Consider the following 12,041-nt stretch of genomic DNA (forward strand, 5'->3'; position numbering starts at 1 on the left):
CCCATAGGGACAATTCCTCTAACGGCACTCTCCCGTCAGCTGGGCTACAATGGTCTCCACCAGGCACGGTGCTTTCTCTAGGAAGTCAGTGCACACCCAGACCGACTGCCCGCCCAAACATGCGGCAGTTCAGGTCTCCGGATGCGGGGAGTGTCTGAGCCTCTTGCTGCCATCGGCGGGAGGCAGGGAGACTGCTTGCGTGAGGTGCGAGCAGGTGGACGACCTGGTCCGCATGGTGGCGGAGCTTAAGGAGGAGGTGCAGAGGCTGAGGGATATCAGGGAGTGCGAGCGGGAGATAGACTGGTGGAGCGACTCCCTGCAGGACCGGAGGGAGAGGGACCAGGGTGAGACGCCCCAAAGGGGGGTGGACCCCCTGCCCTGTTGCCATCGGGCAGAGGGAGGGGACCTGCGAGTTGAGGAGGAATGGAGACAGGTCCCTGCTCGACCTCGCAGGAGATGCCCTCCCCTTCCGGCGCCGCCTTCCCAGGTGCCCTTGAACAATAGGTTTGAGGCCCTGGAGCTGGAGAGACTGGTGGGTGAGGATGAGGTAGGAAGCCTACCCGGGAGGATGCCTGAGGTGAGGAAGTTGACTCCACGCCTCAGGACTGCCTCCACCAAGAAAGAAAGAAGGGTGATTGTTGTAGGCGACTCCCTCCTCAGGGGAACGGAGGGCCCTATTTGTCGGCCTGACCCCACACATAGGGAAGTATATCATCCTGCAAAACACAAATACAGTACATCCTCTTCTCATTGTCCTTTAAGAAACTTCCACAGAAGTCACCAAAAAGGATCACACAACAAGTCTCTAATATTACTGTGACACTAGAATTCATTTTTCTGTTTTCCTGAAATAATTTTATTGGGTCTGAAACTGATTATCGTGGAAGAATTAAGTAAGACATTATATATCATGAAAAAGATCCTGTGGTGACGCTAAACTATTCTTGCAAATAAATTACTGACCGATTTTAGAGGCATGTATCTCCAGCAATGAAAAAGTATGAGCCTGTAGCCAGCCATGAAGCACACTGTTCTAAATACTACTAGATAGTTGGTAAAGTTTTAATGAGACAACTTTATTACCTTTAGACAGAGGTAGAGCTGCTTTCTGTGACTATTTGATCCCTTGTGATTTTAATATTAAGATTGAAACCATCTTTCTAAATGATAGTGAAATATAACACAGGGCTTCAAATAATGGCTGCAAGCTTTAGTTCCCAAAATATTACCCTTTTGAAATCATACAGAAAAGTACAGAATTAAAGGGTTTAGAGGTTACCTCTAGAATAGTAATATTTATGGCAACTGATGTTTCTCCTTCTTCTAAAATCAGTGAGCCAGAAGCAGGTACATAATCAGCTCCTGGTTCAGCCACAGTCTCTTCTGTCTGATTACTTACAGTGAGCAATCCTGTAACTGTGGCATAAGTAACATTGATAGTACCTGTTTAATTTGTGAGGAGAAAAAAAAAAAGAAAAAAAAAATTGTTTTTCAGTTCTTATATAATGTTCACTGGAATGGATAAAGACAAGAGATCAAATTCTCATCCACAAAATAAAAAGACTAACTGCAAAACAGAAGGATTAAAAGAGTTATCCAAAGTACATTGGAGCTAGTGTACCTTTGTTACCGTTATCAATATGCCTTCAATTTGACCTTTGCTGACTTGTCTGTCTGCATAGGACTCAAAAATCATTGGGTCCAAATGCATCCAGAAATTTGAAGTTCTGTGGACCATAAATATGAAATTGCTGAAAGACTAACTGGGACATCTCATGTACCATTAATATGAGTTTTTGCAACAAGGACACTTTTTGGGAATGACAGATATCTAAGAAAGGCTCTAAAGACAGTGCTGGGAAACACAGATTAATAAATCTAGATACTTTCCTGGGTAGATTGACAAACTTCAATAGAGAACAAAATTAGGGGACACACGGATAAATATTACCAAGCAGAAAAGTTATACATTATAGTTTTGAGAATAAAGCCACCTCTCGCTAATCTGGTAGGGTAAGTCAAGTGGCAAACATAAGGAGTATGAACCTGAAATAAAATGATAGATGAAATTAAAAGCTGCTCTATATGAAATAAAATGTAAGAGATAAAAGAGTCCTAATTAATAAATAAGTAACGATGCTTATTTTAATTCAGTGAGAGATCTTGCACTTACTATGAACAATTATCTTAAAACATTAGTTTACTGAATAGTGTTCAAAGAGTACACTAGAGTATGGACTGGTATTAAAAAATAAATGGAAAAATAGTGTCATTAAAATGTCTCTAAAACTCTCTGGTGTCTCCAGATCTTGAAAAGCACTGTAAATGTTACTTCATTTCAAAACAAGTATGGCAAAAGAAACAGCCAGATTATCACCGAGGTGTAAATATAGTCCAAAAAGGCAAATAGGAAATTATTATACATGTTTTCTCACAACATAAGTTGCTATTTTCAGGCAACAAACACAAGATTCATTTTTTTTTTTCATGAAGCACACTATTGTATTGTAGAATTGAATACTATATAGTTTAAAGGATGTTAATGGATAAATTGATTCAAAGAGGAATCAGAAATTGTCAGAGGAGACATAAATTGAATTCAATGGTCTGGACACAACTTTTTCCATGTGACATTCCTAAGGTGCTGACTTCCTGAAATTCAGAGAAAAAATATGTGGGATGTGTGTACATGTCACTTTTCTCATGTTTTTTATTTTTTCTGAAGAGACTAATGCTTTGAGACAGACTCATTAGACAAAAATATGGTAACCTTAATAGCCACCTGATTGTTACAGCTTTCAGATCCCTTGCTGTATTAATGAGGATTATGACTCTAGTAATAAGTAATATTTAGTTTCCAAGTCTGCAGAAAGAAGCTTAGAAGTTCTGAAAAAAATACCAACTGTAACAAAGATTTTTCCAAACTTTCATTATCATGGCTTTTATTTGCCTAATGATAAGCAAAACAAAACTTCCTTTCTCTTGGAGTTGTTATACAGACCTAGAGATCCAAATTCTCTGTTAATAAAAAGCTGAATTGTTTTGTTTTCTTCTGGGATTAAAACCACCCTGGATGTGGAAGCAAAATTCAAAATTCCATGTGGTTCATCACTAGCTTCTACTGTTAGAACAGCTTCATATCCTTGACTATCCAAAACAGCAGCACCTGTAGAAGAAACTCCTGCAAGAGAATCAGTGGACTGCAGTGAATGAAGTGTTATGCAACTAATATTTTTGTCTTACATTATTGTTAATATTACATTTAAATAACGTTCAGTAGCCATGCAAATACCACGAAACCAAAGCTCACTGAAGTATGTGGATGGTGTGGGACCTACACACATATATATACTTACATTCTATAACAAATAGAAACAGAAATTTTATGCATACCAAGTACAAAGTCACAAAAATGTATTAAAAAATAAGAAAACTTAACAGGCCAGTGCCAAATATCAACTTCCCTATATTTTAAAAGGAAATAAACCATTTTCCCAGGAAGTACCTCCAAAAGCTTAAAACTATATTCCACTTCACAATCATTACATCAATAAACTGATATGTTTTCCAACTATTGCTTTGATGAATAATTTTGCTCATCCCGTTGGGCCACAGTGACTCTCGGAAGTTGATAAGGCACCTCGCAGCAACACAATCCATGTCAAGTTAGTTTGGTGTTTGGACATTAATTTCAGTTTGAAAAAAGGTATTTCAGAACGGATGCAGTTTAAGGCTTCTTTTCTCACTATAATTTTAATGGCAAGAATAAAATATTCTGACCACCTTGAATTCAGGGACAGATCAGTAAGTCTGCAGCTTGACAAGATTGTTTAAAAAGATAAAAATATCTGCATGTTTCATGGCAACTCTATCCATGACATATTAGTAAACTCAGTTTGCATTAAGATTAAGGGAAGAAACAACCATTGAATTAAATAGGCAGAGTTAAATCAGGATTGAAAACCATTTAAGTGTATTTGTGGAGACACGGTGGGATTTATATATACATACATAAGGACCAAGCCTATTTCAATAAAATGTTAATGAACTTTGCGTACTTTGCACCAGCTGCAGTTTGCTCAGTCCTATACCTCCAAAATGAAATAATAAAATTAAAAATATTATATTATTAAATGGTATTTTTAAGATGTAGCTGGCTATAGTTCTGCATTACCTTCTGTTTTGATGTTGTATAGGATGACTTGGTATTCTTCTTTTTCTTCAGGAATATGGTCATCCAGCAGATCAACATACAATGTTGTATTCAACGTCCCCTATTTGTTTTAAGGGTAAATTGATTAGCCATTATTTTATAAAACACAAGTGATATCATAATGACAAGTATTTTGAACAATTTCTTTAAGAAGAGTTAAGTATCAAGAATTGTAAGCTCCCTCCAGTTTGTAAGTCAAAAAGTGAGAAATTAAATAATCAAACCAAGAAAGAAGGACTGTTGAAAAGGCACACTTTTTCTCAGATCAGTTCTAATCACACTATTTTCCTGTAGCCAACATCACTGTTTATGGACTTACCTCAGGAAAAAAAAGTATTCCAGAATAGTTTGCAAAATTTTGTTTTACATTATGTCCTACTATCTTCCACTCAACAGTAACATTTCCCAGTCCTGGAGGAGTTCTTACGATGTGGAATTGTAATTGTTCTCCTAGGAATAAAGGACAAGATGCAGTGTTTCAGGGTCTCCTCTTCTACATGTTGGTTATAAAAATGAGAGGTCAAAAACATGCATCACACAGTTAAAGTATTTTTCCTGAAAGATATTGCTATTTTTGTCAGTTTGAATTTCACAGTAGTTATATACCACATTCACTTTTAATGCTGAAAAGAAAAACCTAAACTTAAAACTCTTCTAGTTTTTTTTTTTCTGTTTTTAGTTCACACTTGGAAATAATTATGAACATATGAGGGAACTTGGTATAGATGAATAACTTAGAAAGGGAATGTTCATGAAAACATGCGCAAACATTAGAGCAATACAAGTCTGTAAACTGTACAAAACAGTAACTACTGTATGTACCAACAATAATAGTAGTTTTCTACAACAGTTCCCTGGAAAGAATACACATTATCTGAACATTTGCACTGTCTTGTGACTTTATTCAATGCATGCAGAAAAAAATGCTTATAATTATCTGTAAGTTCCATTTATGTGAGTTCGAACTTACAAATATGGTCACTGTTAGAAAACAAAACATTCAGAAAATGTTAATAATTTCTTATAATCTCAGAGGTAATCAGTATTGCTGGACAATGTGCATATAAAGGAAGCAAATACTATGGTATTTTGCACATTTATAACATTTAACCCCAAAGGCACTTTAATTAAAAAGAGTAGACCTCTTAGTAGGCTTTGTAAAATGTGGAAATTGTTTTATATTCACAAGTTTTTCACAAAATTTCCATTAAATATTTTAAATGTGGACATGTGAAATTAGCATGTTATATCAACATGGAATAGATCAGTAGGCAATATTTTGCAAAACATTCACAATAGAGGACAGATGGTTATTTATAATAGGTAGGTACATGGCATTCATATTTCATATGCATTTTTCAGGTCCACAGAATTTAAGTTCAACAGCACATTTTGTCCTGCATTGGCTTTCAGAGACATGAAATATGCAGAAATCTACAATTCTGAGATTTTTGAAAACAATACATGAGATTTCTTTTGCTTATTGAAGAATTAACAAAACATAAGATAATGTTATAATAACATTATGCTGCCCAACTAGTCCCTTTGATTATGCAATTTAGAGAGCAGCAACTTAGGATGCTGTCTTGCTATTCTACTGTATTACCTTACAGAATTGTACAGCATTGTACAGCTAAAACTGGCAAGAAAAATCTGAAAATTTTCTAGTTACATTTATTTTTTGTAAGGAAGAGTCAGAGATATGCATGTATATTGGCTACCAATGAAAGAGAAAGGAATTCTTAACTTCAAGAGCCCTTAATATACTTAAATAAAATTTAATATTGTAAAGAAGTAATACAAAAACTGTATACACCCATTTTCAAATACATAAATGTGCTATTCAGCCCCAACATTTCAAACTTCAGTTAAGTCTCAGAGATGTCAACATTGATGTCGACATTGATGTCGACATCTTTGGCTTAAGTTGGTCCATGTTGCTTCTAAGAAAATTAAGGAATTCAAAATTTATTGATATCACAAGGATTCCACTTCTACAGTCAAATATCTGGATGGTAGACTCCCAATTTACAGGTTCCTCTGAGGCTAAATCATTACAGTGTTTAACACTGCACTGCAATCCACTATGTTCTATTTGAGAATTTTGCATATCCATTACAAAGAAATAAAGATTTAAAAGAAAAGTGGTTTCAATGGTTTAGTACCATTGGGAAAACACACACACACACAAATAAGGCAAAGCTTATTTCAATATATCTCTATAAGTTATAATGAATTTTCATTGAAGACTGGGAAAAATGCTTTATGATATAGAAAGCTGTTCCACTATAATCCAAACACTGAGAAGAAACTTGAAGTCATTATTACAGATTCCAAGTAGTTATTTACTGATCCATGTTTCCTACCAGCTTTACCAAGATTTTTTTGGTATTCCTATCCAGAAGAAATGCTAATATGAACACTAATTGATTTCTGAAGATTGAAAGTGTTATTAGGCTAAATTCAATATTTTTTTTAATATTTAATCCTTATCCATACTTTTACATTTCTACATTGTGACTTAATAAGTGATGCATCTCTTACATAGAGAAACAAAGAGGTGGGTATTTATCGCTGTGAAGAAGGGAGCATCAGCCGCTCTCCTCTTCCTCATTACTTTAAGCTACTGCAGTGCATTTTCTTGTAATACAGTTACACAACTGTCGCAGACCCCTGTCCAATAAAAAAATACTACACTTATCCTCAATAAGGTAAAAAATAACATGCACATTGTGAAAACAAAATGTATTCACTTAACAGAAAATTTTCAATAACACAATAACTGTAAAAGTAATGATATTTGGATTTATGTCTGGTAAATTTTGCTTTCGAATGAAAAAAATATTTTGACAAACTAAAATAATCTAAATGCCTTAGCTCTTTTGCTCTTTCTCTATTTCTCCCTTTTTCTCTCTCTTTTTTTTTTAATCAAAGACACTTAGTTCACTTGTTTTGTTTCTGGCTGGAAGGCAATGAACTATTTCTTTTCACAACCTGGAAAAATAATATAATAATAACTATATATAATAATAGAACTATAGCCAAGTACTTCAGTTTCAAGCAGCCAGCATTTGGTAGCATGCTATGAATAACATTTAACCAGTTGAAAGTATTCAGGGACTTTGGGACTGAGACAGTTTGTATTAATTCCTTGTGCTCATTAACAGCTCTTCTTAGCTAATCATATCACATCTGGCTTGGCACAGAATTAACACAAACCATACCTAGATAAAAAACCAAAGGTTATGATGCCCTTTCATGTTGGGAAAACAAAACAAAAAACCTTTGGTTGAGAAAGCCATTTTTCTTCAAACAGAAAATGTAGTGCACACATTAGGGGACAAGTTCCTGTTTTGTGAACTTTCCCTGCCCATCAGTTCAAACATCAGAGAAACGTGATACTGCAATACACTGAGATTCCATCAAAGGCCACCTAAAGCAATCACCACCAGTACTATTATCATCCTATGCAAAACTGCATCAAACTGTAGATGAAACATGCCGTGTATTCTTTAAAACAATAGTAGAAATGTTTAGTACATACCAAATTATTATTGTTCTTTCTCAAATGTTTGCTTTCTCTTATAATTGCTACTTCCCAAATCATCTGCCATAAAAAAACATCAGGTTCATGGGACAGACAAAGGGAAGATGTTACCCTAGTGTTTCTGCAGGAATGTTTTCTAGAATATTTTAAATTCTTTGTAAGTCGCTGATAGATCTGATTTGCTTATGACTATTAGGTGTGTGTATGTTGGCAGTCATGAAGTGGGCTGGCAGGAGCCTCGTGCAGGCCAACAAAGAGAAGGGCAGAGTCCTGCCCCTGGCGGGGAGCAGCCCCAGGCACCAGGGCGTGCACCCTGATGGAGAGCAGCTTGACAGAAAGGGCTTGGGGTCCTGCTGGACACTGCACTGGGCAGGAGCCAGCAACATGCCTTGTTACTAAGAAGGCTGATGGCATTCTGGGCTGAATTAGGCCAAGTATCCCTAGCAGGCTGAGAGAGCTATCCTTCCCCTCTACTCTGCACTGGTGAGGCTGCACCTGGAGCACTGGGTCCAGCTCTGGGCTCCCCAGTGCAAGACAGACCTAAACGTACTGGGAAGACTCCAACAGAGGGACACCGAGGTGATCAAGGGAAGGGAAGAGAGGCTGTGAGAGCTGAGACTGCTCAGCCTGGAGAAGGGGAGGCTCAGGGGGATCTCATCAGTGTCCTTCAATACCTGAAGGGAGGGTGGAACAGGACAGAGCCAGGCTCGTGTCAGTGGTGCCCAGGGACAGGACAAGAGGCAGCGGGCACAAACTGGAGCACAAGAGGTTCCCTCTGAATATCAGACAGCACTTTTGTGCTGTGTGGGAGCACTGGCACAGGTTGCCCAGAGAGATTGTGGGGTCTCCCTCCTTGGAGATACTCAAAAGCCTGGACATGGTCCTGAGCAACCTGCTCTAGGTGGCCCTGCTTGAGGGGGAAAGGACCAGATGACCTCCAGAGGCCCCTTCCAACCTTAAGCATTCTGTGATTCTATGAATGCTTGCAAGAGTTCAAAGTACATGTCAGGTATGTGGATATTCACTTCTTGCTGGTGTTCTCTGAACAGTGAAACACAATCATTGTGAGTCATTATCAACTGAAAGCACAAAGATGGAAACTGGCATTAAAATTTGAGCGTGGTCAACACAAAGAACACACCTTCACAACCAATAACAGATCTTGAGGCTGTATGGAAGCTTATAATTCCTGCCACATTGTCACTTGCCAGAATAATCACTGTGACAGTGTCAAAACTGGGCAAAATTCGACTCCCTCCTTCAGTATGGACCAGGCTGATTTCAATACTTTCATCATCCTCTGGCTCTGGATCATCTATAATGGGCAGCGTGACCATCTTCTTTGTTTCACCTACAAGGAGAAGAACGTATACAACCGTGTGTCCACTTGGAAACCACCTTGTAAAAAGACTCAATCATCTCATTTTGAAAATAATTAAATACATAAAATATATTAAAATTGCATGAAACAAACTTATTTACCTTTCTGGAAGTCAGTGAATGTCATTATGAAATTTTATCTAATTACTATTGATCAGTCACATTAAGCCAATAAAACGATCACATCATTAAATATACTATGTAGAAATTAATTATATAGGAATTATTTCGGAGTGCCTAGAATTCTTTATTTTCATTACAAATTCTATGACTTTAAAATTTAACTTAGAAAAGGGGAATATCATTCTTGAAAAAAAAATAAATTGCCAGGTGCTAAGCTCTCCGATGAACCATTTACACAAGGGTGTACATTCAATATGAGTACATTTACTGAGCCAGGGAATGCATTGAAATGGGATGACATTTTGTTAGTTCCTTGCCTTTGGGACTATCAAAGAATAATAATGTAAGCAGCAAACACCGTTAATCTCTAGTCGCTATATATCCATTAAAATTTACAACACAATCCTGTTGTTCAGTGCGTGTGCATAACCCAGCTGTGTTTTATGATCATTAGAATATCAATTTACAGAATACATATGTATTTCCTGCTAGATTGTCTTTCAAAATACTTCAAAATCAGTTTTTACTAAACTTATAACGGGTAATGTAATTACATGTCAGCCTCACAATCATTGCCAGCAGCCATGCCTTACTATTCAGATGATTTATCAAGCTAGCACACTAGAATCTTTACTACGCACCTGGAAATTGCTTTCAAAATATCAGTTCGATTAACTCAGACTTTGAAAAAATAAAATACAGCATAAAATACAGCATGCTGCATGGTACTTAAGTAATGTCTGAGAGGGACTTGTTTGTCCTGTTTGCAATTCTTTTAAATATGTTCTGTTATGTTACGTTTAAATATGTTTTGTTATGTTACAATATGATCTCAGAATTTAAAGAGATGTCATGAAAAATTAGTACTGTAGTGACCGAGGGCTAACAAAAGACCACTTAGGCCTGATTCTCATTTCCATTATCCTTGCTGTAACAACTATCTTCGACTTTATTAATCCTTACTTATGTGGTAAAGGAAATCTTTATAGTGCAATATTTATACTGCAATATTTCTTTAATAAAAACCCTTAGGTATTTATTGTGCTTAGATATTTCATTGTGCTTTGCTACCACTGTGTGTGTTCTGCAAGATAATGCTACATGCTAATGAACAACCATACTCTTTTGCACGTGTATCCTTAGCATTCAGGAAAATTTAGCCTAAGAAGAAGATATCAGTTGTCAAAACATCCACAGTATCGTGTACTTGTCACGTTCTTTTTTCTTTTTCTTAGTTTTACAAAACAGAAGCCAAAACGAGAGCTTGTCTCACCTTCAGCAAACACCAGAGTCTCACCGACACCTATAAAATCCAAGTTTGGAGTAGCAGTCCCACCAATGACACGCCATTCCACTGTCACTTGTCCCAGGCTGCCTTCTGTTCTGTGTATCATTAGCTGCACGTTGGTCTGAGGACGTTCCTCTACTTCAACATACAGACCTTTCTCTGTTGCATTGGGACTTACACTGTAGATCTTAAACACTCCAAATGCGTCTCCATTCATCATTATGATAACTGTGGAGGTATTTGGCTGTCCTATGGTTGGTTGGTTTTTTGAGCTGGCTGAGACGTTCATCAGTTCTGCTTTCAAAAGGGTTATAGTGAATCTCTCATCCAGTTCTGGCAGGCTGTCAGGCAGTATGGTAACTGTTAGATTTGCAAACTCTTCCCCTTCCTGCATTATGGCCCACTGTCTTGTAACAGGTTCATAATCACTGCCAGCGATGGCTTGTGTGCTGAAGAGGGCGAATGCACTGGTAACGTTTTTCTTGTAGGTCCGGAACCCTGAAGTGTTGTTAGTTAATGGGCTGATATCTGACGTCAGCCAAAGGCAGAGAGGAATCCCTGAGGCACTGGAAAATGTAAAGGCTGAACATGCTTGTTCTTTTAGGCACTGAGCTGCACAGGAATACACAGGGTCACTTGCTGCTGACACATTCACTCTGGTCTTGGATGGTTTGTCAGGAATTCCTTGTACAGGAGGCTCGTAGTAGGCCAGGATATCCTGACCTTGCTCCACAGCAAGAGCTACAACGTCAGTCTCAGAAGTGCTGTAGAAAATCTGCAGCTGACCAAATCTTCCCTCACTAAAAGACATTATAATAAAATAAAGTTCTGTTAGTTGACAAAGGATGTCTAATATTCTACATGTTTCTGGGTTAATAATAGAAGTGAACAAAATCAACTGACCCTTTCTGAATTGCTGAAAAATTCCAAATAACACATCAAAATGCATTCCCTTTGAAACTAGTACCAGAATAACTGAGTTATCTTATTTTTTTGTGGATAGCAAGTTTGATTATTTATAGCTTAGGTAGTAGTCTGTTAAGAATGCATATTTGTAAACATTTGGTTCTAGGAGTTAACTTAGTCTTCTTCAGGACTTGGCAGCTCTCCTTACTTGCAAGGAAGAAAAAGCCGGTGACACCCAGACTTATCATCCTTCCTCTAGGATCACATGCATAAAACCTGTTTTCCTTCTCTTATTTTCATCCTGTAAGGGCTGGCCATTTTGTCCTCCTGTTCAAATCACAGGAACAGGCTACCATGCAGGTTTAAATGATTTGATGATTAAACGGACAAAATGAATAGTACACTGTGTACGCTGAGTTTACATTGTGCATTTCAATGTATACTACGTTTAAGTAATTTATGTAATACACAGACATCTACTTCAAAAACAATGTGTTTGAAATGAAAATACATTGAGATGGCAGATCAAAGAATTGATGCACATATTTTTATGAGAGGAGCATGAAATTTGACATTATAGTGAA

The 12,041-nt window shown here is 37.3% G+C and overlaps 1 protein-coding gene across 1 annotated transcript; it reads right to left on the bottom strand.

Annotated features, from left to right (window-relative positions):
* Window positions 1-95: 95 nt before the first annotated feature.
* LOC310891647 (adhesion G-protein coupled receptor V1-like) lies at window positions 96-11,377 on the bottom strand. The gene is made up of 7 exons (XM_083853890.1): window positions 10,537-11,377; window positions 8,902-9,111; window positions 4,533-4,663; window positions 4,175-4,274; window positions 3,002-3,181; window positions 1,280-1,443; window positions 96-716 (listed from the first exon to the last, which is right to left on the bottom strand). Exons 1-7 carry the CDS (start codon window positions 11,360-11,362, stop codon window positions 675-677), a joined length of 1,653 nt encoding a protein of 550 aa, XP_083710016.1. The 5' UTR covers window positions 11,363-11,377; the 3' UTR covers window positions 96-674.
* Between the last annotated feature and the right edge of the window lie 664 nt (window positions 11,378-12,041).

Source organism: Anser anser, assembly GCF_964211835.1.
Source record: "Anser anser genome assembly, contig: HAP1_SCAFFOLD_399, whole genome shotgun sequence".
NCBI lineage: Eukaryota > Metazoa > Chordata > Aves > Anseriformes > Anatidae > Anser > Anser anser.

Bases quoted from the DNA above. Each gene is read 5' to 3' on its own strand.
- LOC310891647 (XM_083853890.1), bottom strand. From the start codon at position 11,362: ATGTCTTTTAGTGAGGGAAGATTTGGTCAGCTGCAGATTTTCTACAGC. The intron at 4,275-4,532 runs GTAAGTCCATAA...TAAAACAAATAG, and splicing joins GAATACTTTTTTTTCCTGAG to GGGACGTTGAATACAACATT. The intron at 3,182-4,174 runs GTAATGCAGAAC...ATTCTCTTGCAG, and splicing joins ATACAACATCAAAACAGAAG to GAGTTTCTTCTACAGGTGCT.